Here is a 28000-nt window from a genome sequence, read left to right on the forward strand (position 1 = left end):
GGCAAATCTCTTTAATACTAATAAATTAATACTAGCAAAAATCCATTTCTCCGCCGCACGACACACAGCATACCGCGCGGTTACTGGCCTTCTTTCTCTGCAAGAGACAAAAGAGATGCGAATTACAAGCCTGTAAGAGTTTCTTGCGTAAAGTACAGCGAAAAACGCAAATTCATGGGTTGTGCAAAGCTGCATGCTACGGCGCGCCACACCACACTGTGTTATCTTGGTTATTAATTCACGTTAAATGTACATGTAAAAATGATTATTGATGATTAAATACAGTGTATAACTACAGGCATACAGCAGAGTGTAAAGGTGACGATAATAAAAATTTTATGGGGAAATTAAGCACTGGAAGACTGCATGAAGAGCTGGGCCGGCTGCCATGCGTATCACCGGAAACCGTTACCTACAGCGCTTGTCCGCCTCGGCCTGCGAGTCCTGCAAAGCGCGAGCGAGATCGTCCATCTCATCCTTTTCCATTGCGTCCGCTGGTTCGCCGCGCACAGGCACACTCCCTTGGCCGGCCGTCGACGCAGCCGCGGGCGGGGCCCCACTGCCGCCCGCCTGCGTTCCAGACGTGCTGGCTTCGCTGTCGCCGGGCGGATGCGCGGCCTGGTAGGCCGTCAGGATCGATGCGCAACGTGCCTGCAAAATGCCGTCATCAGTGTGCTGTCCCGCTAGCGCAACCAGAAATAATTTATCGCGCACACAGTACATACAAGCTTGTCGAGAAAAATCCGGGAGAAATTCAAATTTGTGGATTGCGCACTGTATCTGTTGTGTAGTGGCCGCTGCTTAATTATATACTAACATTGCTCAGTGCGCTTTACCTGTACCTGTACGCCCATAATTTCTCGACAAGCTAGTACATATATTACGGTATTAGTACAGTACAACGCAGTGCCATCCCAGCGATGCATCAAGTCATACTGTGTAACTGATGTGTGTAATGATACTGTGTAACTGATACATGCACGAAAACTTACACTTTCGCGCACTCCCAAACACATTTTGGTTTCGGTTTATGACGTTTTGTAGCCAGAAGATTTGTATACACGGGCGTGGAAACCGTTTGTGCGCGCAACATCCGGTTCGGGAGTTATGGCTGTTACAAAATTCCAAAAAGTTTAAATGCGTTCAGGTGTACCAAAAGTCTCATTATGGACCGATCTCCCTCAAATTCTGCACGTAAATGCACATAACCACGAAGAACGTTTTTACGCCGATTCAGACTTCCATGATTTTTTTCAAATTTTAAAATGAATTTTAAAATTTTTGAAATTCATTTTAAAATTTGAAAAAAATCATGGAAGTCTGAATCGGCGTAAAAACGATCTTCATGGACATGCGCATTTACCTGCAAAATTTGAGAGAGATCGGTCTATAATGAGACTTTTGGTACAACTGAACGCATTTAAACTTTTTGGAATTTTGCAGCAGCCTGCCAGCCATAACTCCCGAACCGGATGTTGCGCGCACAAACGGTTTTCACGCCAGTGTATACAATTCTTCTGGCTACAAAACGTCATAAACCGAAACAAAAATGTGTTTGGGAGTGCGCGAAAGTGTAAGTTTTCGTGCATGTACACGAATTCGGTACCATGTACCGGCCCACTTCCCTTAAAATGAAAATAAGTGTTCAACACTAACCTGCTTATACTGCGGATCCTCCTCCGAATCCAGCTGTTCCCGGCCGCGCTTCCTGCAACGGGACCAGTATGTTGTGCTGAATTGACACTGTACTGCTGAAATTAATACGATGCGGCAAATTCTCTAACGTATGTACTGTATGTTAATGTACTGCTGAAATTTTTACAGTGAAGCTGTAGCGATACAACCGGCTTTCGCGGCAAAAACGCACTAAAAACTACGTACGGCTTTATGTACTGCGAAATTACAGAAAGTATGCCGGTACATTATATGAAATTCATGTGCATTTGCCCAAAGCTTTCCTTTATACCTATAACACGTTTCTGCGGTGCTTTATGACGTATACGAGTAGCTAATTGGCACGCATTGGCGAGAAAATGGTTTGCGCGCACAACATCCGGTAGCGGAATTATGGGTGAAATAAAATTTCAAAACGCTGAAATTCTCAGTATGAACTATACAGCGCTGCTCTTCACATTCTGCATGAAAACGCTCATTGGTATTTAGATCGTTTCTGCATCGAAACAAGTTAGCATGATTTATTTCGAAGTTAAAAATTGAAACAAAATCTTACACATAAATTTATTTCAAACTTGAAAAATATTGTGCACGCCTGAATTCAGTTTTCTTCAATTTGAAAAGCATATAATTTTTATTTTGAATACAACTTCTTCATTTAAAACAACAATTTGAAGAGCATCGGTGCGTTCATCGGTTCGATCGTCATCAAAACATTGAAAGAGAATCGGCTTAACGAGACGTTTTCTTAAACTTGTGTGCGTACTCAAATTTTGGAAAATAATTTATTTTTTTCAAAACTCAACAAACGGCTGTACAGCCGTTTGTTGAGTTATGAAAAAATAAATAGCACATAAATAGTTTATAAGCCGACGTATACAAATCAATGCCGTAAAACAATTCAAAGAAGTGTTTGGGAGTGCGCGAAAACGATAGTTTCCTACATGTTCACACAATGTACCGGCATACTTCCCTTATACAAATTTGTATATATAGAACAAATGCCGGTTTACATATGGCATGGCCAGCTTAAATATTTTCCCCTTATTTTCTGCTCACTTGGAGTCTTTGCAACGATGTTCCTGATTCTCCTTCTTCGACGCTTCCAGCTCCGCCTCCAGCGCACCGATGGTCGTCTGCTGCGCACCGATGGTCGTCTGCTGTGCGTTGATGGTCGCTACATGGGCAGCAACGGTGCCTTCCAAGGCCGTAATAGCGTCATTGGCGGCCTGGAGTTCGTGCGCCGGCACCATCGCAACGGGCGCCACTCCCTCGGCCAGCGCCTCCAGCTCCAACAACAGCGGATTGGCTGCAAATCACAATGGCAAAAATGATTATTCTAGCATAAACACGGCGCTGTATAATCGTACAACCAAATTCACTTCTGCAATTGGTAACGAATACGAACGTGGAACGTGGCAAAGAATACGTCAAGCTCTTGATATTAAACTTGGTACGTCTCTCTATGTATGGCACTTATCGTTAATTATTTTAAAACGAATACACAATTTCATTAACTGGCGCTTCTGTCGCCATTACGAAAAAAAGTAGTTATTGTACATAATGCATGTTATTTGAATTTATCGCACATTTATAAACTTTATCTACATCCACAAAAAGTCAGTTTCGTACTGCCAGAAACTAAAAAGTACAGTATATCCTTGTAAAAACTAAAAAGTATACTTGTTTAAATACTTAGATACTGTTGTTAAATATACTGTTAGATTCTATAGTTAAACAATTTAAATACTTAAATAATACTGTTACACAATTTGCATAAAACGTCACGGATTTATATAAATTTGTGAAGATAACGGATGCTCTAAGATGGCAGCGGTCACGAAAATCGCCACGCCAACCGTGTGGTATTCCACTGGCGATGCGTTCGCACATTTTATATAAAGGACATTCCAAAAGTAAATTTCCCTGTTCTGTTACTCCCGCTTTCAAGGCATTCAGCTAAAAATCACCCATTTTGTAACACACACCTACGCGCTTCGTGCTGTAGAGAGGCAATGCACGAAATTACAATTCGGAACAATTACTGTTAAATGTTTTAATAGGCAATAGCCGCCAAGATAACAATGATTGCATGCGCCGGTACACTACTTAATAGTTAAAACTTAAACATTAAAAAATGTTTAAATTTTAAACTGTTAAATTACTGCTATCATTAGTCATTACTATCAAATTAAGAATACTTCCCAAAAAGAACAAGGACAATTTTTGACGCCCTTCCTCGTGGTTTACCCCCAAGGTTTTTGTCAGTTTTCACAGGCTTCGTCCTCACTTTTCGGGAAGCTTAAAATGTCCCTGAGTTTAGCATTCTTCCTTTTTATCATACAATTTATGAAATAAATTACTCATGTAATTTATTTCAGCCCATTACCGCATTTTCAGGAAAAGAGGAACTTTTTGTGACCAGGCCGGTGCCAGAAATGGAAAGCTACGCAGCTTACGTACGATTTAGAAAAATCTTGAAAATAGTTTCCTGTTATCGGCGCATATTTCGAAGTTCTTTGGGGTATACGGTGGGCATCATTTGGCGTAAATTGTGGTTTTTATGGGGCAAAAAATCATGCATACACAAAAACGGGAAGGCTGGTAAAAAAATTAGTCTGGTGAAAGAAAAACGTTTTCTTTTAATTCTCTGAGCTTTTCAAAATGTTTTGTTACCACTATAATATTAAGGACACCATTTGCAGTTGACATTTTTAAAATATCGACAAAATCATATCGGCAATGAAAGAGGAAAAGAATGACGATAAAAACGGGGCACGAAAGCTCAATAAAATTGCACAAGTCATTCCCTTTTTTATTTATCTTTCTTCATTAACGAAACTTTCGATTCTTTTTTCCCCGAATAGTTCACAGAATGGCATACCCAATAAAAATATTTCGCTTGTGTGTTCCTCCAAATGGCCGACTTACATTTGGTAGTATGTCCTTTGTATTGCACTTACCACGATAGTCCCTTCTAACATTTTCTTTACATTAGCTGATTTTGTTGTTCAGATATCGATATGCTTCGCTAATATCATTACCTCGGTTGATATAAAACGTTATGCACTAGCAAAATTGTACAACCCTAATTTCTAAAAGGATAACACAGTTTAACTGGATGCAGTTGTCCAAATGTTGTAGTTGTATGAGCATTTCCTGATTTTAACTTTACCGTATCGGCATTTTTTAGACATCTTCAATAATGATGTTATTAACCCAATGTTGCGTTCAGTTTCCGGCCAAATAGTGATTTTAGGCTCAGCAAATGGTTGTAGGCAACGGATGCAGTGAGCAGTTACGCTCACGATCACATTTGAAGATGCGTCCAGGGGATGATGGCACCAAAGTTTTCCTTTGCTCGGCAACAGTATTTTCTTTCACTCGGTACCTGAAATGTATCATTCGTACTCGATGCAGCAAGATTGCCAAGGCGAAATTAACAAATGTGGAGATCAGAGTGCATTAAGAAACTGTGCAAAGAGACCCTTGCGAACGATTACACATGTAAGTACTCAACCGTCTCAACGGTAGAGTATGAGCTGATAATCTTAATGTGGCATAGCTAAGTCTTGGAATCTACGCGAAGCGAGAACGGCATCTCAGCCCATAATAATTATTTTATTAGCAACTTCGACACTGCCAAAATTCAGAATGAGAACAAAACTGATGCCACAGTATTTCATCCGCGAGACTTATATACGCGCAAGAAGCATCCGGTTAGCAACCGTTAGCCAAACCAAAACAAAAGAGAATCTTCTAGAAAAACACCAAAGTACGAGCAGAACTGCAGAAGTACATGGACATCCGCGATCGAGAGCGGCTAGCGATCAGAACCACATTATTTTCAGACCAAAACACAAAATACCACCCTCGTACGGCACCTATATATTACGTCAGATCACTCAGATGTGTGCAGCCACTCCTCGACCAACCTTGCCTCGACTTTGGGTCGGGTATGTTGTCACCGGCATCTTTGGCTTTACCCGGCAAACTGGCTAAAGCACAGCGGAAAGCACTCTTTGAGCGCGTACATTCGGGCAAGCCCTGTAATTCTATACGTACGCTGTACTTAGAAAGCCGCTTACAGCAACAACGGTAACTATGTTACAGTAGATCAGAATCCCTGTGTGTAAGATCTTTAGTTCTTAGGTCGCCTTTAACTGCTCGTTCACGTAACTGCCAAAGCGCCCGGTGAGAAAATAATGATAAGATAACAGTCAACGGTGAGTCAGCGGGCAGCTGCCAGTTAAGCACCGGGTCAATCGGCTTGGACAACGTACGTGTGCACCACCTGGCTGCGGTATCCGGACGCACAACTACAGGCAGCGAACTTTCCGTGTCATCCTCGGATCCTGTACCAGGTGTTTCCGCAGGCTTTCGTCGCAAGTTCCGGCTGATAATTCGACCCAATGCCCGCTACCAATTACTAGGATATAGTTGGATCCGTCACGCGTGCAATGATGAGCGGAACATTGACCATCTCATTCCAGATGACGACTAAGAATGGTCGATTGACCACAAAATCTGGAACGCATTTCACAATGAGGGGCGTCATGTTGAACGATTCAAAGGGAGAAGTCGTAAGGCCGTATTCCCAGAGGTCTGCAAAGCATTCCGGCAAGTTATAATAATCAGCCGCTGACCTCGCTCGTGCGTGATTCATCTAGGCACATGCTGACAAAAACAACACTTGACTAGCCTAAGCATGTTTGAGGTACTTCGTGTATAAGGATATGGGAGAGTGCCGAATTGTACTCGCCTTGGCTACTCAAAAAACAATCAGTCAATCAATCAGCGAGCAAAGCCACCTATGAACAACCAGTGCACACTGCACACGCTGCATGTTTTTCCTTGGGTTTCAGTTTCCTCACCTAAAATAATTTGCTGTCCAAATTCACCGACCGACAGCGGGTCCGTCGCTGGCACATGCAGTACGTGGTCAACGGTTTCCGGTATCAGATGGCGAAGGCAGAAAGGAGTCAGTCCCCTGCTGGCGACTAACGGCTGCAGATCCGTAGTGTAGGTGATGCGAAACTTGGACACGAGAATGTGCAGCACGATTTGGCTGCTCTTCTCGCGCCAGCGCAGCAGCCGCTCTACCGTCAGCGTCGCTTCCAGCTGACGCGTCGTCCCGTCGCCGTCGGGCGGCGGAAGTAACAGCACCATGCTGTATTGTACTGTGAGCGATAGCTGCACTGACGTTCACCCTCACGACCATGGCGCTACGCTGCCGATGACGTGTCTGTGTTGTGTCTCTGTTGGTTGGTTGACGGCTAAAGCCGCTCATTGTTCTCGCCTAGTAGGCGGCGCCCAAGTGCGCGTGCGAAGCAGCAGGGTTTGGCTCTTCGCTCAGCAGATTTGTCAGTTCATCAGTCAGTCAGTAAAGTTTGCTCATGCTAGCTGGATGTCGTGTGTACTGTGTTGCACATTTATCCATAGCCTATAGCATAGCACGCTACGCAGGTTCCTGTCAGTCTGGGACGCTGCCCTGGATTCATCCTGAATCCCACATTATAGTACTGGGGCCCGGCCGCGTAGAGGATGACCATCTGCGGATCGTCCGCGTCGGCGTTGTCACGGTTCGCGCAGATGTTGTGGCAATGCACGTCTCCTGCGTACTCGCACACCATGAAATCCACCTTCTTCTGCACATTTCCCGGGCACGTGAAAATCCCCGGCCTGGTCAGCTCGGGTTCGAACGGCTGCTCGAAAGCGCCCTGAAACTGACAGCGGCTGGTAAGAATAAAATTCGGTACACGAGCGGCGGTTTGTCCGGTTGAAGGCAGCTCAACATCATTTTCACTTTTACATGCAGATCTAAAAGTCTGCAAACATTTTCTTTTAGGAAGTACGAATAAAACAGAAATAAACTGTCATAGGCTTAATCGAAAAAAAAACTTAATAATTTTATAAGACCAAGCGATACCTACTCGTAATATCATGTAACTATGTACTATGTAATATTGGCTGTGTTTTACAAGCTACGTCCGTTGTTCGTAGCGATTCTGCCGATCATGGCCAGTGGCGTGCCGTGTCAAGCGTTAGAGATAAGACGGCCGATTCCGCTGCTTCTTGGGGCTGCACCATCATGCAGCAACGTCGCTCCAGGACAAATTTGCGTTTTTCGAAAACACTCGACAAAACAAATATCTGTATGTTCATACGGAAACGCATTGTAGGTGTGACCGACGCTGAAATCAAGGAGCAGTATTCAATGGGCAACGGTCGCACAGCAGCACTGACATCCCCATGAAATCACTGTAATTCGGTACGTATTATTTTTGCAATTAATGTTAAGATAAACCTCCGTGGCACTCGTAGCAGAGAATACCAGCGTGCTTTTCCATAAATAAAATAACTCGATGGAACGCTGCATCAAGAACGCAACCCGACCTATCGGCCACGGTAGCGCGACAACTCTATGACCTTCGTTTCGCTGACCGACAATTTGATGACCGACTTGTTGCTGACTACCACAACTTGCTGACCGACAAATCGCTGACCGACAGTTCGCTTTTTTACAAACTGGCTGACCGACATCTTGCTGAAACTAATTTGCTGAACGACAGCTTACTTGTCGGTCAGCGAAATGTCGGTAATCGACAACTCACTGACCGACAACTTGTAGAAGACGAAAACTTGCTGACCGACAATTTGCTGATTAGTTCAACGCACATTTGCGATATTTACGCGAAAACCAGAATTTTCGTTGATTTAATAAAAAGGAAGCAATGCTGTGACAGTTATAACTGAAATTCAACTTTTTGCCATTTAGTAGGCCGTATTAAGTTCACAAGTATGTTATGGTCTCAGTCAATATTAATTATTACTAATAACTGTTAAAAATGTTTTAATAATTACACCGGTTTCTTAGGTGTCTTAGTATTCTTAGGTTTCTTAGGTTTCTTAGGTTTCTTGGGTTTCTTTGGTTTATTAGGTTTCTTAGGTTTCTTAGGTTTGATGACCGACTTGTTGACCGTTCTTAGGTTTCTTAGGTTTCTTAAGTTTCTTAAGCTTCTTAGGTTTCTTAGGTTTCTTAGGTTTCTTAGGTTTCTTAGGTTTCTTAGGTTTCTTAGGTTTCTTAGGTTTCTTAGGTTTCTTAGGTTTTTTAGGTTTCTTAGGTTTCGTAGTTTACTTCTGTTCCATAGACTTTTTAAGAAATTCCCTCGTACGCGCTCGGGCAGAAAAAAGCAGAAATGGACGACTGGAATTGTCAGATTGCTCCATAAGCCGGCAAGAGAAGTGTTTGTGGTATCCGATCATAATCACCCAAATTTAGTTATTCAAGGAATTGATTGGTAACAAACTAAATTTGTTGTCAGCGAGTTGTCGGTATTTCCATAAAACGTCGGTCACTAAAATGTCGGTCAACAATTTAGTAAGTAAGTAAGTTGTCGGGTAAACATTCTGTCAGTCAACAAAATGTCGTCAGCAAATCGTCGGTGTCAGCGAACTGTCGTTCAGCAAAATGTCGTTCAGCGATTTGTTGTTTCAACAAACTGTCGGGTCAACATTTTGTCGGTCAGCAAATAGTCGTCAGCAAGGTGTCGGTCAGCAAGATGACCGTCAGCGAGTTGTCGGTGTGCCATCGGCCACACATAAATGCAAATAAAACTTGTACAGTTTTCACGTTTATTTAATTTATTTACTAGTAGACCCCGCGCAAATTGCGCGCAACATATCGGATACGTAACAGGAAAGTATTAAAATAAGAAGGATATCATCATTATTTATTTTTTGGTGACAAAGATCACGGTTTTTTTGTATCATTTTCACTATCATGCTCTGTATTGTTTGTGCGAATAATGTTTTCGTGGCAACGTCACAAACTTGGAGCAATTGTAAATCCACAAGGTCTGATACCGGAAGCAGCACTATGAGTCTGTGACTTAGAACTAAGGAGCAGACGTTGCTCATTTGACGTTTCTGCCTATCCCATCCATAAAAATGATTTTTCCACACATGCCGTTTAATCCGAAAGTATCAGTACGAAGTACAGGAAGTGGTGGGAAAGCGGAATGCAATCCCGTGCAAAAAATTGCCACGATTAATGTCTAACTTGATGTTCCCATCGCGCCAAAGCTTGGCGTCGGGCGTCGCCTGCGGCTCCGCCTTTGGTTCTTATTCCACAAAAAGAGTAAAAAATCAGATTTTCGAAAATTTACGACGCAGAGGAAACACCTAATGTTCCGTGACATCTGGAGCCACCTCTTCTCAGATCTAACTTTTCCTGGTTCTGCTGCAGAGTAACTATAACTGACTTGGAGTAAGAACTATCGAATGATACATAGATGCCGCGCAAATTGCGCGGTTTAAATCGGCTACATGCCGTTCTGCGGATAATTCAGTCCAAAAGCTACCATTATTATCTATGTAAGGTACTTTGTAGCATAAGCGATGTGCAATGGTATCATCCCATTTCGCCAACGGGACATTTCGCCAACCGGACATTTCGCCAGTGGGACATTTCGCCAACCGTAGTTTTTTTTTATTTTCTTAGGTTTTCTTAGGCTTCTTAGATTTCTTCGTTTTTTAGGGTTCTTAGGTTTCTTGTTTTCTTAGGGTTCTTTAGTTTTATTAGGTTTCTTAAGCTTTTTTAGGTTCTCTTAGGCTTCTTATATATCTTGGTTTACTTAGGGTTCTTAGGTTTTCTTAGGCTTCTTAAAATATTAGGTTTCTTAGGTTTCTTAGTTTTTTCTCGTGTTATTCGATTCTAATTTCTAACTGTTTGTGATAACTTCGTTTCGAGCTGCTGACATAACGAAATGTCCTGTTGGCGAAATGTCCTGTTGGTGAAATGTCAGGTTGGCGAAATGGGTGGTAGCCTGTGCAATACAGTACAACTACAGACAGACAGACAGTACTTATTTTATTTAACTCCACCGTGCAGAATAGGGTTGGCGCTATTGGCTGTTGTCTTACAACGATTTTTTTTAAATTTTTTCTCCCTTGCTGCTTCGTCTTCTGCTGGTTGCCACACATTTTACAAAGCAGAAATTTTTTAGAAAACCTTTTTTTACTGCTCTCGAGCCCGTTCACTGTGCCAAAAAATGCATACTTCAACAATGGGAGTACCTATTCCAAGGCTCACCAGCTGCTGCCCGTGGACGCGCTGCTGGTATGCTTTTTTAAAACTGGTCAGACTTCTGCGGAGGGCAGTTGTTTTAATCATCATGGTTAAAACTGTTCGATACGCTTCGACTCTTCGTTGCTTTTTTCATAAAACTCTCCTTTCTTTCGGAGCCTGAGTTTCGATGAGAAATTAAAAAGGCGGCGCTACCCTATAATTTACAAACATTCAAGTTTCTTTCCAGTGAAACGTTCTGGAGGCCCTTGGCTGCTTGGCAGCAAGGGGGGTTTTGGTTGTTTATTTGAGACAATGGTGAGGTGGTCGGTTCTGCAATGGTGGATTCTTCATTTCTCCCGTAGACTTGGCATGTTAAGTTTTTTCAATGTTTTGTGAAACTGGAACTGGTTTTTTCAGATCTGACTTTTGATGGCTCTACTACACGATAAGAGCTATCGAATGATACCAAGACATCGAAGTTTGGTCTTGTGTGTGGCTGGGACTGACTCCCCGCAGTTGAATTTTGAGCGCTTCTTATTCTTTTAGTATAAAGGATTTTCGTATAAAGGATTTTCTTCGTATGCAGTATGCAATGTGGTTAGGGTTCGGCTGGCGGTTGGCCATAAAAAAATTCGGTCAGTGTTTTAAGGTTGTCCGTCTCTTGACCGGCAGGGTGTGCCGTCAACCTGTCAAGTGGCGTAAAGTGTAGACTTGCCGCCCAGTGTGACGGGTACGTTTGTAAGTGCGGATCATTCCGCTGCGGTCCCTTCCAACGGTCGAATAAGTTCAACACTTTGACTTACTTTGCTGCACTTTCGCGGCAGCCACTGCAGCTGTTTGAAGTATTTTTGTTTTCGTGAGTCAATTTTGTGCCTGTAGGGTTCGTGCACCACTGTACCGTGTAAAATGGAGCGCTTCTCAATTCGATAGACTTTTTCTATCTAGCACGCGGAGATGGATGTAGGTAGCAATATCGGTCCCATCTCTGGCGCGGAGTGTGTGCGTCTGCTACCTCGAATTGGGATTTGCCCTGAATCTGTGCGGAGGTTAAACCATTAAACCTTAAACCTCAAGAGCATTATTCTAATACAAATCGTCTTATGTCTCTGCATAAAGTAAAAAATCCAGTCCATGTTATACGAGTAATATAAATTTATTATAAAAAAGAAAGCTGGAACGCGCCGCGTAAAACGCGTTGTCGTCCGGATATTAAGCTTCGGGCTTAATATCCGGACGTAGAAAAAAGCAGAGTGACTTCCGTGTCTGTTGCACAAAGCAGTAAATTATAATGCTTAAGAACAGTCTCTTATGCGTCTCTTAAGTGCAGTTGTGGTGCTTGAATCAGCATTTTCGTATTACTGCGAATGTCTGCATAGTTCCAAAGGAAAGATATTGCCGAAAGTAATTTTCAGCAAAAGCGGTGATGTTTACCTCACAGCCTGTACATAAAACACGGTCTACAGCCTGCCGCTTAGAGTTGTTCAGCACACTTAAAGAACTGCAGAAAACCTCAGCTACTTCAATGCGTTTAACGCCCGAGAACTGTGTTGGTACATCTGTTAGATACGACCGGAAAATCATTATGCATCCGTCAGCTGACTTAATTTTGCACGCAGTTCTTCTCGCTGTTTTACACTGCACTGCTGCCAAAAGCGTGTTCGAAAGATTAAATAGTTCTGACGTCAAAATTAAGAATTAATAGAAATATCTGGTTTCAAAAATAGTTGACAAATAACGCATCCGAGTAATGATTAGTAAATAATCCAAACTCTTTCCCTGCTTTAAAGGAGATGAACTGAATAGTGACGATGCTTGTGTATTCTCCCCGCTGCCGCACTTCAATACGGAGCTGATGACGCGCGATCAGTGCGAGCTGCAGTTCACTGCTAACTGCGGAGTACGCATCAGCGTCGGCAATTCGTTCGCCTGCGCACAAAACCAAGGTTTGGCCATTAACTGCAGTGAAAATGCGACAGACGAGGAAGTGCACAAATTAGCACTGGCCCTTTCCAAGCCGCCCCTCAAGGCGGTCTCCATCAGTCTGAATGACGGACCGCTACTAACCTTATCCCGAGGGCACTGCATAAGCACTGCACCAACAGCGATAGTGCTGGCATCCACCACGACACGGGACAAAGCTTCCGGGTCATAACGGGCCAAGACCGGCGCCGTCACTAATGCTTCCTTCAATTGTTCAACCGCAAGGCACTGTTCTGTTCCCCATTCAAAGGTGACTTTTTTCGGAATAAACTGCTGCAATGGTTCCGCAATTTCTTGGAAATTTTTGATGAATTGGCGATGATACCCAACCATGCCCAAAAACCTTAAAATGTCTTTTTTGTCTTTAATAGGGCCGAATTCCTTGACTGCCTGAATTTTCTGTGGATCGGTACTGATACCAAACTGATCAACGGTATGTCCCAAAAATGTAATCGAATTTACAAACAATTCGGTTTTTTCAGGGTTGATCGTCCAACCACACTCCTGGAGCCTCAGAAAGAGCTCTTGTAAATCCCGCATGTGATCAGCCAAGTTTCTGCTAAAGACGATAATGTCGTCAATGAAAACTGGAACGTTCCTCCATTTCATGTTTGCAAGCGTCAAGTCCATTGCACGTTGAAAGGCAGAAGGCGCATCCTTCATGCCAAATGGTAAGACTTTGTATTGAAAAGTAAACTCTTCTCCGACCATTGTTGTTTTGCACCGGTCTTCCAGCTTAATCTTTATTTGCCAAAAGCCACTCTTCAAATCAATTTTACTAAATACAGTAGCCTTATCTAACGCATTAAGAATATTATCCACTCTAGGCAAGGTAAAGCTACTGCCCATTAATCGTTCATTTAATTTACGGAAGTCAACGGTTAGTCGCCGGGATTTATCCTTCTGTTTCACTATACAAATAGGACTTTCCCACGCCGAATTTGTCGGCTCGATGATACCATCCTTAATCAATTCTTGTGTTTTAGCCTGGAGCCATTTCCGATCTTCAAACGATGTGCGATAGGGAGGAGTTCGAACCGACAAACTCGTACCTGTATCTACAGAATGCTCATAAATGGTGCAACATCCAACCGGACGAGCTTTCGTTGGTAACACAGACTTTGCCTTATAGAATATGGCCTTTAATTCCTCCTTGCTCGGACAAATGTCTCCTACTTTAATTTTTGCAAAGGTTTCTTCAGTTTCAGGATCTACAGTACCGGCGACGGCTGGCTGAAGTTGCATCGCTACACATTCATTAATGTTCTCCGGGACTGGGACGCCTTTCTTATCGCCTGAAACGCCACAGGAGTCATCGTGATAACTCTCCTGGAACTCCGAAAAGTCCATTTGGTACACTGCATCAACGAGCGCCACTTCACCGAGGTTAGTTTGCTCGTTTAAGACCAACGGTTTATCCGATACATTAACGACGCAAACCCTACAATTACCATATTCATTAATCGTCAAGACGCCATCCAGTAAAACAGCGTTTTTATTTGTTTCTGGAATTTTACCTTCATACAAAAACGGCTGAGTGTACAGATACTCACCCTGAAATTCCATAAACTGCTCATCAGACATGGCCGTAGTTGCACGAATTATTCCCTGCGAATGGGGCTGGATTATCACCGGTGAAGCCGGAAATAACTCCATTTTAAAGCAATCAATCGGGCCGGGTTCAGGCTCGAAGCGATAGATGTCTTGTTCCGCGTAATTAATTTCCGTTTGCGGTTTTGCTTGTTTCAGGTGGGCGTCCCTGTACGCCAGCTCGATGGCATCCTTTATGTACACGCATGCCGGAATCTCTGTGGACTCACGAACATCCTGCGACCGCTTTGGTACGTTTTTTTCCACTTGTTGCTGTGCCGAAGCCGGCTGAACCGTTTCAGCGGACATTTGGCTTACCGCCTCACGCTCTGCGTATTCGCGCTTAATTCGTCGACTATAACTAGATTTCTTACGCCGGGGCGGACTCCTTCCCGAACTTTCTGGTGATGGTTCATAATTTCCCACAATTGGCTGTGCTGCACTCACTACTGTCGGTTCCCTTAGTGCTTTGTGTTTTTGAATTTCATTCCAAATTTTCCACTGTTCATTGATATCGACATCCACTGGAGCACCGTAGGTTGCCCTAACTGCTGGAGGAAGCAAATCCGACACCTGGTCACTGATCAACTTATGGTCCTGCGGTGAGCTACTGATTATTTGAGAGTTTATTTCTCTTTGCTTCTCCGCCTGTTTATCTTCGTAGGAGACTGGACAAGGACCAATATTAATTGGCTGCATATCGTCAGCTGGGATAAAGCTACCATTCTCGAATTCACCTGCTGGTGCTGGATTATCCTGCGAAAAGGTAACTTTTCGTTTTCCTGTTGCTTTTTGAGCGGCCAGCTGCTCATTTCGTTTGGTTAATTCAAAATGCCGCCGATCATTCACCGAATTTCGACATATATCACAGTTCTTCTCATAGCGCTCGATTTCGATTATGCAATCCGGCCAATAAAACAATTTAACTAAATACGGATATAATTTCTCACGTGGACCGTACACTTGCTTATGAATTAACACTTCGTGAAAGCAGGCTATTAATTTCTGCCGCCATTGGTGTGGCACATAAATCCTCGGACAGGCACCATTATGATCGGGCACTCTGCATAGAATTCCCTCGCAAATGATCAGCCGATTAATTTCGTGCTTAGTGAAGTTAGTATTGGCATGCGACGGCTTCTTATACATCTTGTACCACATCCTACTGTCCACACACATCTGCTGAGTTTCTCTCCAGAACAGTGGATCACGGAACATTTTTTCAGTAGGAAATAGCCCTTTATCCTGCGGCCTATCCATCGGTATCATCCACCTTTTTAGTTCAGGGTTCCGTGCCATGAAAGACGGGTAATCGTGAACCTCATCTACGTCTCTGCGGTCGCGTTCGACAGGTATAACGTTTAACAACTTGTTATCCAAAGTTAAACATTCGGCAGATTTCGACGATTTTTCTAATACGCCCAAATACAAATATTTTGCTACAGGATGTTGTTGCAGGACTGCGTCCAAGGATGAAATCTGAATTGGAAGTTGCAAGGGATCGTAACCCCCACGAACTTGACTGGGAACAGGACTAACCGATACCGGAGACAAGGTACTCGAGCTGCTTGCCGGCGACGGCTGACTGATGTTTTCTTGTTTAATTGGCAGCCGGGAAGATGCCGGTTCTCTCCCCCGCGAACTTCACTGCATATTATTTACAACTGTTTCACCGCCTCCCCCACGAACTTGACTTGGTTCTGGGTGTTTCTCCGTCTTGATTTCTTTTCTAATTATAGATTTAACCGGTTCATCAGCGACGGAAGCCGTTTCTGGAAGATACTGCCGAATCATTTCTTGTACAACGCCGCGAACAAACTCAACATCTCGCTGGTCAGACCCCGCGTTAACCGGCGGCACCTGCACGACCACTACTTCTTTGATTTCCGCCTTTACCGGTGCATCAGCCACCTTTATTACTTGAGAAGGCTGAACTGGGCGCGGCCACGACTGCTTAGCTTTCTGTAAATGTAAGATACAAATCTCTGGATCAGCTTTTGCCAGAATTAAATGTGCCGATTAGTAAGGTACGAATTTTGCTTCTTTAGCGACACCAATTCGCTCTGTTAACATCAGCGCCGGTATCAAAGGCGATGGTTTAACTCCCGGGGGAATTAAAGGATCAAAATCGTGCGACCGAATGACATCCGACATAAGGTGAGTTTCACGACGTAAGAATGCCGGCGCACCGGGCGGTCTGCGCGAGAGACGCCATGTCATTGTATTCATGTCCAAAATAAATGGTTTCGTTGCCAGGAAGTCGATACCCAACACAATGTGATCCCAGTCGAAGGTGGAGCTTACAAGCATCGCGTGCTCGAAAGCCATCCCAAATTCGTGGATGGTGACCACCACCGAAAGCGGCTCGACCAATTGTCTTCTTTGATAAGCGGTGTGGACAACTCTGCCTTTAATGTGATCCGGACACCGGTGAATATTTAATTTTAGCCATTTTCAAAGACATAACCGAAATACTAGAACCCGTATCCAGCATTGTTTTCACCTTCTGATAATTGACATCGATTACAGAATACCAAGCCTGTGCGTCCAGCGTCGGTAACAAACACACGTGATCTGCCAGCGGATATTGGGAGAAATCCTGGACTTCCATTTTGTGACACTGTGGCGTTGGCGAGGACAGACCTGCCGGTAAGTCCAGTTCCATGATATTCATCTGCTGCTGCGGAATATTATATCAAGCCAACAATTCTGCAGAAGGCTCATACTGACGAGGGAGTACAAACTGGTTCGTACAACCTGCTGCAGGATGTAACCCGTGGCAGCGGAAGCAAATTTTAACCCCACGATTTGTGCGCCACTTTTCTTTTAAAATATTTCGTTCGTCAAACGGAGGCTGACTGTTAGCCTGCTGATTTTGACGATAATTCTGGCCCTGGCCATTCTGACGGTTGTTATTATTATTATAACCGCCGCGCTGGTTATTATTCCCACGGTAGTTATTATTTTGCCGATAATTCCCACGGTTATAACCGCCGTTATTATTATTATTATTCACAGGGACATCCTGCTGATACTGCGGATCGAAATTGTGTACCGGTTGTTGAAACTGAGGCTGCATTACCGGCATCATCGGATTCATCATCTGTACGGGGACAGGCATAGCAGCTTGCATCGGAATGGGCTGCTGAAATGTCTGCGCAAACTGTACTGGTTGCTGCTCAACAAATTGTGGTTGTTGACACACCGGAACCGGTACGAACTGCGGCTGGGGTACATTCAGGATAGGCTGAACTGAAGCCAAAGAGTTCTGCCGCTGCGGAATCACTGTTTCAGTGTACGAACGGGAGTATCCTCCACGATTGTTCCCGTAATTTCCACGACCTCCCCGAGTCGGGTAATAATTTCCTCTCTGAGACGAACCACCTCGGCCGCCTCTATTTTCGTAATTCGAATTATTATTATTATTATTATTACTGCCCGCACTTCTTGGTTCTGCAGATAAATTCTTCTGAATCGATTCAGGCGCTTTCTTTTCTTTATTCATTCGTTTCCATAATTTTTCACAATCTTGTAACTTCTTTTCAAATTCTGTGTAATTTTTAGGGGACGCAGTATAGATTTCCCTAAACCATGCCGGCCGATGATCTTGTACACCCTCCAAGAGTGGTTTAACTTGCTCTTCATCCGAAATTTTTAACTCCCCGAACCATGGAAGAAAACTGTCCAGGTAAGCGCGAACTGGCTCGTAAAAATCCAGTTTGCGGTTATTCATTTTCCTGCGTATATCCGCTTTGGACAATTAGCCATTAAAGTGCTCAATAATTGCCGGTTTAAAGAAATCGGACCATGACTTTCCTTTATTGTCTTTCCAGAACCTTTCGAACCATTGGAAGGACGCTCCCGTGAACGCGCCGGTTACTCTACGGCAAGTGACCTCATCATTCCAATTATTTGTGGTTCGACACTGCTCCACGTTCATGAGCCATTTTTGAATTTTTTCTGGATGAGAATCATCGAAGGTAAGAAGCTTCATACTGCTTTCCGTTTTATCATTTCCTTTGTCCGCGAGTTTCGCTATTAATTCAACCACAGTCTCTTGTGTAAGGGCTGTTCTGTCAGAAATCTGTGTTTGTTTAATTAACCATTCTTCTAGATTTAAATTTCTGGACGTGGACTCATTACTGGCTGTGCTACTAGGACGGCGGTGTTCGTCATCAGCTAGTACATCATCCATCAATTCATTTTCAGTATCAGAACCGTCCCTGTTTTCAGATCTGCGCATCTGACGATTCACGTCATCAGATGTCCTTTTGAATACCTCCTGGCGTAAATCTGTTGGTCGGTTTCTCTTTTGATTAGGCGGCACAGTTTCCTTGGGAATCTGACTTTCTGAAGACGAACGGGGCATAGCGTGAGTTTCCGAAAATTCGACCCGTGATTCCTGTCTAGGCTTCCGCAAAATGCTAGCCGGGTTAGTTGCAGCAGCTGAGTGCTGTTCATTAGATGTTGAGAAGTTCTGTAGGTCAAACAGGGGAAGTGGGGCAGGCCGCAACACATCTCCTGTTGATACCGGCGCTTCTCTTTCAAAGTGTTTTTGACCACCTCCAAGAACAACCTCTGGATTGCTTGCCTGAATTCCTCCTCCATCTTGGTCAGTTGATCTTGCTTTTCGTACCATTCGTCTCGGAGCTGTTTGTTTTCCTCGTACAGACGATTACAGTTTTGATCTTTCTCGAAGGCGGCAGCTTGTGCTTCCTTTTTCGCTTGAATCGCTTTCTCACAATTTGCACATTTTTTATCCTTTTTAATATCGCTCAGTTCCTTCTGGACTTTCCGATTATTCTCCTTTTCCGTGTCCAACAATCCTTCAAGCCGTTCAATTTCTTTTTGTGCCACGTCATTTTTTTCCTTAGGAATATGCATTGGGCACACAGTAGACAGTTTATTAAGCTGTACATTCGCTTTTGTTTGGTCCCGCTGCAGGGTGTCCTCCCTGTCCTTGGCGCGCTTCTTTTCGTCGACTAGATCCTTAGAAAGGTTCTGAGACAGATTTTGCGCATCCGCTAAATTTTTATTGGTCAATTTGTGCGCATCTTTTTCCGCATTTAAATCCCTATGTGCTTTCATTAATTTCTGGTCTAAATCAAAGACCTGCTTCGCGGTATCTGGGAATGTTTGGGCTTTAAAACCGTCAATAGCAGCTTTCGCCGCTGTTAAATCTCGCTGGGCATCTTCCAACTGTTTTTCCAAAAGTCGGTTCGTGTCCTTTAATCCATCATGATCATTTTTCATGTTGTCATATGCGTTTTGTGCATTTTTATTTGTATCTCTTAGCCGCGAGAGATTATCAGCCGCGATGCGTAATTCATTCGCCAACCGGTCATTTTCAGTTTGCTCATTTTCAAATTTAATACGCATTTCACTATAATCATTTTGGAATTTTAACTTTTGATTTCTTTCAGCATCAACCCGAGCATCCAATGACATGGAACTCCCCATTTCGTCGACTTTTAGTTTCGTGGTGGCTATCCATGTCCGCAGACCCTGGAGTAGCACGGGCATCGTCTTCCGAGCGACTAGTCCCACATCTTGATCCGTTTGCGTGAGAGCCAGTAGCTCATCAACTTCCTTCGCTTTGGTGAGAAATTCTTCATCTGGTTGTTCAAAATCTTTCTCCGAAACAAAAGCGTGTAATTTCAATTGTGACGGGTGAAAGGACATCGCACCACCCAAAATGCTTTTCTTTCTTGCAGAAGCTTCCGGGGCTATATTCATATTTTCGCCAAACGCCATGTGAATAGGCCTATCATCCTCTGATCGGCTATCCAACTCATCCATACCGAAATCTGGAAGAGGTTGTTCTTTACCAATCAAACTTTCCTCTGAAGGTGGTTCTACAAGTTTAAGTGGCTCAGTATTTGGTTCACTACGAGTAACTTGTTCTGTTTTCTTGTTAGTTTTCGATTTTGCCGCCACCGTTATTTTGAGTCGATCGTCAGAAACGGACTCCTTTGGTTTTACTCGAACTTTTGCAGCTGCTTCAAACGCAATGATAGCCGCTTGTCTACGATCTTCCATATTCTTCTTGTATTCAGGTAGCCACTTATAGGCCTTCTTTACTGCTTCATTAAACTGATCATCGGTAATATCCAGGTAGGCTTCTGGAATGCACCGTTCAGTCTCATGCCATCCATTATAATAAAAAAGAGCCTTTTTATTTGGATCGACTGACTTCCCCAATTCTTGAAAATCTACCCACGACTTGCCACAATAAGCTCTCGGTAGATTGGGTGCCTCCAAGTTCAAGGCGAAGTACATTAATCCTAATGGAATTTCATCCGGTTTGAATTTAAATCTGGTTTGTGTCGCTGCTGCTTCATATGGGCCAATTATGACCTTATCTTCTGGAACCTGGCTTATCGCCTTGTTCCCATTTTCTGGATTGGACATTCTTACTGTACGTACAGTAACTATTGTGCTACTGTTTCTCGTAAAGCTCTGATATTGCGATTGTGCAACTCAGATTCGCTACACAGTCCTCCTTTGAGGTTTGAACTGCTCAGCGAAAACTTTTATCACAGCCGACCTTTGCGGTCCGACTGTTAAAATAACTGTTAAAATTACTCTGCTGCACTTTGCGTGCTGCCGTAATTTTAACTTACAGGTCAATCACCGTTTGCCGGTGTTTACCTTTTTCACGGTCCACTGTTTCTAGCTGCTGCTTTTGGCTACCGCTTGCGGCTTGCCTTTATCAAGCTGCTAGAGATGCAGTGCCACAGTACCGTACTAACTAATTACTGCAGTCGACCTTTGCGGTTTCAACTATAGTAATGAATTTATTAAAATCACTCCGCTGCACTTTGCGTGCTGTGATGATTTTAATTTCTATTTTCCACACAGGTCAGTCACCGACTGTCTGTGTTTACGTTTATCCGGACACTATCTCTGGTTACCGATTTTGGCTACCGCTTGCGGCTTGCCTTTATTCAGCTACCAAAGATCGTTATCTCACCTGGCCACCGACAATGGCTCAGTGCTCACTATCTGATCTATCTGCTGGCCGGGTACACTGACACAGCAGTTCACAGTTTATTCGCCGCGGTTACTGCTTTGCGCAGACAACCCGGAAATTACCCACAAAATACTGCCTAATTCACACAGCCGACTTTTAAGGTTTCGACTTTTTTCCTACGGTCCACTTTTAAATTAATTTAAATTTAATTGGCGAGGAAGCTCACCAGTGAGGAAGCTCACAAATTGCGAGGAAGCTCGCCAAAATAAATTAAATTAGGCCAGATCTGGAACGCTGACCTCCTTCGGCGCACCTTTGCGGTTCGACGCATCCTGTACGGACCACTTTTACTGTAAATTACCACCAAACTTTCCACCAATAATTTTCTGTTACATCGGGAAAATTAAAAGACACCGGTGGGCGCCATGTCGTGTATAAGCGTTCACACCGGTTAGGGTTTCATGAACAATCTTTACTCTTCCACGCCTGTAAATGTCAGTCGGTCGGCAACTCTCATCTCAAACTGTAACAGATCTTATGGTGGAAACACGAACTACTCAGGAACACGAGAACTCAGGAATCCCTAAGCTGGAACACTCCAACCACAACTTCCGGTCACAGTTTCTATGAGGATCAACAAAGAGCTAGGACGATTGTGTCACGAGCAAACCTGTATTCTATGCAATAATCCGGGAACGATCATGTACATCAGAAGGAACAGGTATTGCTGTCTCTTTATTAATACACTTCACAGTCCACAACGCAAGGAAATCGTAAAACAGAAAGCAGTCTCAGAAGTAAATCTCAGACTACTGATCCCGATATTAGATGTGACAAGAACTTATATAGACTCCGCGTAGTGACATCATATACACCACTAGTAAAAGAGAACAGCAAATCACAGCATAGATTGACTAGATTGTCGGTTATGTTGCAGGTGGAAGGCGGACAGTCAGCATCCGTACGTACGTCTCGGCGTGTGATCCTACTCCCACACGTCACAAGTATTAATCACTTCACAAATTGTCGACTAGATGCGCGGCAAGAATCCAGAGAAATTCTCCGGCGTGACACTGCCATTTTGTCACGATGGTTCTTTAGAAATTAGCCGAATCGGCAAATCCCAGCGACATTGCACGCATGCGGACTTGCATGAGAATACGCGGCTGTAGCCGGTATGTGGCGATCGTGGCGCGCTTCCAGTCGGAAATGCGTCAAGTGCCACGTTTAAAAGCCACCAAATTGCATTTGAGCCAGCATTTTTCTCGGAACAAGGTCCTCGAAACCGACCCGTGGTATACGGCCGACATCAGATTCCGGTGAAGACGCCATATGCCAGTGCTGAGGCAGCTGATCGGCAATGGAAACCAATGCCACATAAAGCCGGTATCCACAAACAACAGCTCAAACTGCCAACGTTCGATGTACGATTTACTTCTCACCCCTTTTACAAGATGGAGATTTCCCTAGTATTCTTCTTCGCACTTATGTGCTTGGCTGGAATCGCCGTTGCACCTGCCGACTGCGGTAAGTGACCTTTACGTTATTGTCTATGCCTATAGTCAACGACATGATAACTCGGTTAATGGTAAATTTCGGCCTTTGTACAGAGAAACTCGAGATTCGCGATAAGAAAAAGGAATGCCAAACGAATGAAGACTGCTTTACCAATTGTGCCGACGTGTGGTGTAAAAGGGGATACTGCGAATGTTCGAATCGTTACTATCCGCAGACTAGAGCTACTGGACCCAACCATGGACGCTGCCACAGGACTGCCGTTAAAGTGGTACCCAGCCGCAATCAGGCATCTTCATCACAGAAAGCACCGTCATCTCATGCTGCTCCCGCTAAACTACCTAAACAAAAAGCCGCCGCGCCCGCCGCATCAGTAATTGGGTCTTCCACAGCAAAGACTACGACATCTACTATACGTCCACGGGTTTCGGTTCGTCCGGCCCCTGCGGCAAGTGACGAGCACTGACTTTTGCTGTGCACGCGGTTCTTGCGCTACTTACAGTATATCCTGTACATGTGTTAGTCACCAGTCCCAGCTGACTCAACGAGTACAAGAAAATCAAATTTGGCAAGAAAATTATGAGCTTTTTTAGCATTAGTTGTTGTTTGAATCTGCTTGAAAATTGTCGCTGAAATTGTTAGATCATGAAAGCAATTCCACGAATAACTCTTTTATGGACCTTATTAACTTGTTCGGCTTATTTTAAGTGTCGGTCAATTATCACTTCCAAGTGCTTGACAGCTGTTTCCGCTTTAAGCTGATGACCGTTCAAAACAATTGTTGGTACTTCCTACTTCGGTTTCTTTACTGCGGGCAGAATGTACAAACATTAACTTCGACTTGCTTTCGTTAATTACGAGATTGTTAGTGTTAAACCATTCTGTAATAGCCTGCAGAGCACTTTGTAGTTTGCTAGCAGCCGCTTTGGTATCTGCTTTGACGTAACAGATGGTGTCATCGGCAAAACATTCTAGTTGCACGCCTTTAAAATCGGTTTGGAGATAATCATTAATGTAAATAGAAAACAAGTTGGGACCGAAAATGGACCCTTGCGGGACACCAGTTCGCACTTCCGCCCAACGGGGAAGATATTTGCTGGCCCGTAGTCGCTACATTCTGCCGGTTAAATACGAGTGAAACCATGCCAGCGCCGAAGATTTAACTCCGATATTTCGTAGTTTTTTCAACAGTGTGTCGTGACAGGCAGATGGAAAGGCCGGCGCCTTTAGATCGAGAAACAAAATCGCTACTGCTTTTTTTGGTCAATGGCCGTTTTCCATGCTTCCGTCACTCTTAAAGGTAACGTTTCGCACGAATGGCCGTTGCGAAAGCCCGATTGATTAGAAGAAAAAATATCATGCTCTTTAAGAAATTTAATCAGTTGCGTCTGTGCGGCTTTTTCAAAAACTTTCGCAAGGTTACAGAGCACCCAGCTGAGAGCAGAGAGATCGGCCGCAAATCATTCGGGGTTGTTGGGTTGCTGCATTTTAGTAAAGCAACTACGTCAGCCATCAAATATTTTCGGAAACGTGTTCTTCTTAAAGCACTGGCTAATTAGGTGATTAGGTTTTCCCGTTTCTCGGCACAACGAGAAACGGGAAAATTTGTTGTAGAAGCTTGTGCGGTACTCCATGAGGTCCTGCACACTTCTGTTTTCCCAACATCTTAACAACAATCTCGTTAACAACTTCAGCGGTTACGTATTCAAATTCAAAAGATGCCGAGGTGTTTTCTACAGGTACAGTAGCCGGCGCGTGCTGTGCGCCATGTTCACCCATAGTAGCAAATTGGTCATTTGATTCATCTAGATCGAACGGTACATCATTATTCGGCTTACTTCTGTTCAACAGCTTGTTCAGTTCTCGCCAAACCAATGCCGAATTTTTGCGATTTTCAGAAAGGTACTGCTGTTTAGCTTACTGCCAGTTTAGCTACTGACATCCATCCCTTTCGTATATGATTTACGATAATATGTGACAGAAGATCTACGTGTTCGATAATTGCGAATGCGCCCTGTTCTTCGCTACAAGCCAGATTCATAACTGGTTGCGTAAAGATGCAACTAGTGCAATACTGGCGTTTAAAGCAACAGCGACTATTGCTTTAAACCTGGGTCTGATTAGAACTGCTGGTATCTAAGCCTAACCCATGAATTCGTATATTCCCTTGTACCTTTTACGCAACCAATTTTCAATCTGGCTTATACGTTGCACGAGACGATGATAATTATTATAAACAATATCCAGAAAGTTAGAAACCACCCAGTGGCGCAGAAGCGTACGGCCAGCGGCAAGTTACTTGCCAGTACGCAAGCACACTCTTGTACCGTAATTTCTATTGCCTTTACCCACAGCGACATAAGCAAAAACACGGGTTTTCTACAATCTCGCGCAAGATATTCCTGATTGTTGTAGACAATTGATTCACACCATTAGATAGAGAAATAAATTTCTCTTCTTGGGGGACGGTGCCGTGAGGCGGTTGCACGTCCACCCACTCGAAATCACGATAGCGGTAGCCATCAACGGGGGCGACTCTCCCGGGAAACCAGATCCAGGCACCGTCGGGATGCCGACGCAACAGCACCTGGGCGTCCGTCGTCGGCCGCTCCCAGAATGTGTCGCAGCGGAAAATGCTCCCGTACGCGATCAGCTGCGCGCGCCTTCGCGGGCATTGGAAATCAATGATTGGTCCCGTTTCCGCCACGTTGATAACGCGGCCATGCTACAGCTGACCGTTGACGAGGACGTTTACGGCGTTCCAGTCAATTACGTCGTCACCGGAAATAAACAGTTTGCACGGCAGTCTCAAAGGTTCACTAATTTTCTACTGCGAGTGACACAGATAAGAAGGTTATGCACAGAATGCCAAAGTTACACTGGATAATACTGTACTGAATAAGATTTCGTTGATAAGAAATTTGTAGAGGAACGATGCGCAAAAAACTATCAACTCAGAACCAGAACAATTTGGATCCTGCTGTGCGTTGCCTGATGACTGGGTTGAATTTTCAGTAGGCGGTATCAGTCCCGGAATCAGGCTTGTGGATCCATGCATTACCGGCAGCTTGCCTCGGTAATCTATTGGATGACAACGCTTTTCGCATTACCGTTGCGCTGCGTCTGGGAGCACCGATCGTTACTCCGCACGTGTGCGTTTGTGGTGGGTTGGTCGACGAGTTAGGCCGGCATGGACTTCGCTGTAAGCGGTCTGCCGGAAGACTACCACGACATGACGGAATCAGCGCAGAATTTACTCGAGGCTTGAAGTCAGCCGGTTTTCCTTCTAGAATGGAACCAAAAGGTCTGTCTGTGAAGGATAAGAAAAGACCGGACGTGATCACACTAATACCGTGGGCGCGCGGAAAACCGCTGGCCATAGATGTTACCTGCGTGGACACGCTGGCGGCCTCGTATATCGACCGCACTTCCGTGAACGCCGGCGCAGCAGCCGAACTCGCCGCCGAAAGGAAGAAACTAGCGAAACACGCTTGGATGCAAGCAAGATACGATTTCGTTGCTGCAGCCATTGAAATTTACGGACCTTATGGAGACGGTACTAAAAAGCTAGTGGAAACGGTATAGCGACTTCAACTGGCCAAAAGCGGGCGAAAGAGTTTTTTAAACAGCGAATATCTATGCAAATACAACGGGGAAACGCGATTTGTGTAATGGGTACGATCCCCGATCAGGATAGCATAGAGGAAGTGTTTCTTTTGTAAATGCCGTTTTGCTCTGGTGCATAGTTTGGAAGGCCAAGCTTGTCCTTGTGTTATTTCATGGATTGAGCATTGTACCGGAAAGGATATGGACTACATTATTGTGGCTAGATGCGTCCAACTATGCTGGTCTTTCCGTGAATAAAAAATTTTCAGTTAATCGTCCATAATGTACCATATTGATCCAACGGATACACTCATACCGATCACGGGCCGCCGAGTGGCGCAGACTGCCGCAATGCAGCCGCATTCCTTTTACGCACCATCGCAAAACTTCTCACCAGTTCTCATAAAGAAATAATATGTACACTTGACCGCACATATTGAAAACACTTGTGAATTCGGTTATTTCGTAGATACATGAGCTGGGAATTGTGGCTGACGGGAATCAGTGATGCACGCGAATGGCCTTAGCCAATGCGTCTGGCAAGCACACACGCGCACATCCGGCTAACCGGCACCGGCAGTATGTTGGCGGCCTGCACACTTTTATAATAATATTGCTTCAGATTACTACATTATTTTTTGGAAACCATTATTTTTGAAATCCTTTTCACCCCCATTTCTTATAGCCACCCCCTTTCACCACCCTATATTTTTTACAGCCACCCTTTTCTGCTGTTAATTAAATAACAATACCCCGTTGTTGTTGTTTTAGACGCTCCTTTTTTATCTTATTTTTATAATTTGTCCGATGACGCCAAATCATGAATTGTTTTATAAGCCTTCCGTGCAGGAGAACTGGAACACCATTCGTACACATTCCGCAGGATTTAGTCGTGTTCTTCTCGCAAGTCGTACCAAAGCTTACACTGTTGTGAAGAAGACTTCCACGAAATTATTAGTGTTGCTCGCCACTAAGCGGAATCCGTGTCTGTATGCCAAACTCCACATTCGTGGACAGTCAAAAGAGTTTTCGGTCACTGCAGCCTAATATAATTAGGTTACGTAAAAATGCCTAAACAAATTTCTGTATTATCGGTAGATATTTTTAATTTATCAGCAGTATTTGTACGTACATGTATGTAATTGCGTTCTTTCTGGCTTTAAAGTGGCGGAGGAAAATGCGGGACGAAGTTGTTCGTATCACATAAACGCAAAGCAATAATGGATGCGCTGTTCGTTAAAACTCAGATCTGCCCAGTGCAACACTTCCAAACGCTTTTTGGGCTTCCGAAGATGTGCTGGATGTCCAGCGGCTGCTATACTGTACAAGACAGCCCCGCTGGCATTTTTTGGGTATAACAGTTGACCGTCGAGCGATAAAACCTGCAGAAGTCTCTGGCAATCGGCAAACGATAAAACATGGCTGATGCCGCGGAAAATGTGGCAACAATTATAAAGCACGCCCATAGTGCTTGGTAAACTGTATGATTTCTTGAAAAGTACTTCCAAAGTACCGCGAAAACAAGAGCGACAAATTGCGTTAAAAATACAATCGCGGCACTTCCAGATCTAGAGAGGAGAAGAATTCGCAAT

At 44.1% G+C, this 28000-nt stretch overlaps 3 protein-coding genes across 3 annotated transcripts; all 3 read right to left on the reverse strand.

The window, feature by feature from the left end:
- Positions 1-2: 2 nt before the first annotated feature.
- Positions 3-28000, reverse strand: LOC129596576 (uncharacterized). Its single transcript, XM_055493903.1, has 6 exons — positions 27541-28000; positions 4850-5065; positions 2734-2983; positions 1657-1708; positions 417-651; positions 3-97 (listed from the first exon to the last, which is right to left on the reverse strand). Coding segments are annotated over exons 2-6 (561 nt in total). The 5' UTR covers positions 4872-5065; positions 27541-28000; the 3' UTR covers positions 3-95.
- LOC129596591 (alpha-1-antiproteinase F-like) lies at positions 6104-6846 on the reverse strand. The gene is made up of 2 exons (XM_055493918.1): positions 6549-6846; positions 6104-6279 (listed from the first exon to the last, which is right to left on the reverse strand). Exons 1-2 carry the CDS (start codon positions 6841-6843, stop codon positions 6104-6106), a joined length of 471 nt encoding a protein of 156 aa, XP_055349893.1. The 5' UTR covers positions 6844-6846.
- Positions 18799-20068, reverse strand: LOC129596592 (uncharacterized). Its single transcript, XM_055493919.1, has 2 exons — positions 18906-20068; positions 18799-18835 (listed from the first exon to the last, which is right to left on the reverse strand). Exons 1-2 carry the CDS (start codon positions 20066-20068, stop codon positions 18799-18801), a joined length of 1200 nt encoding a protein of 399 aa, XP_055349894.1.

This window comes from Paramacrobiotus metropolitanus, unplaced genomic scaffold (assembly GCF_019649055.1).
Source record: "Paramacrobiotus metropolitanus isolate TYO unplaced genomic scaffold, Prichtersi_v1.0 Parri_scaffold0000092, whole genome shotgun sequence".
Lineage (NCBI taxonomy): Eukaryota > Metazoa > Tardigrada > Eutardigrada > Parachela > Macrobiotidae > Paramacrobiotus > Paramacrobiotus metropolitanus.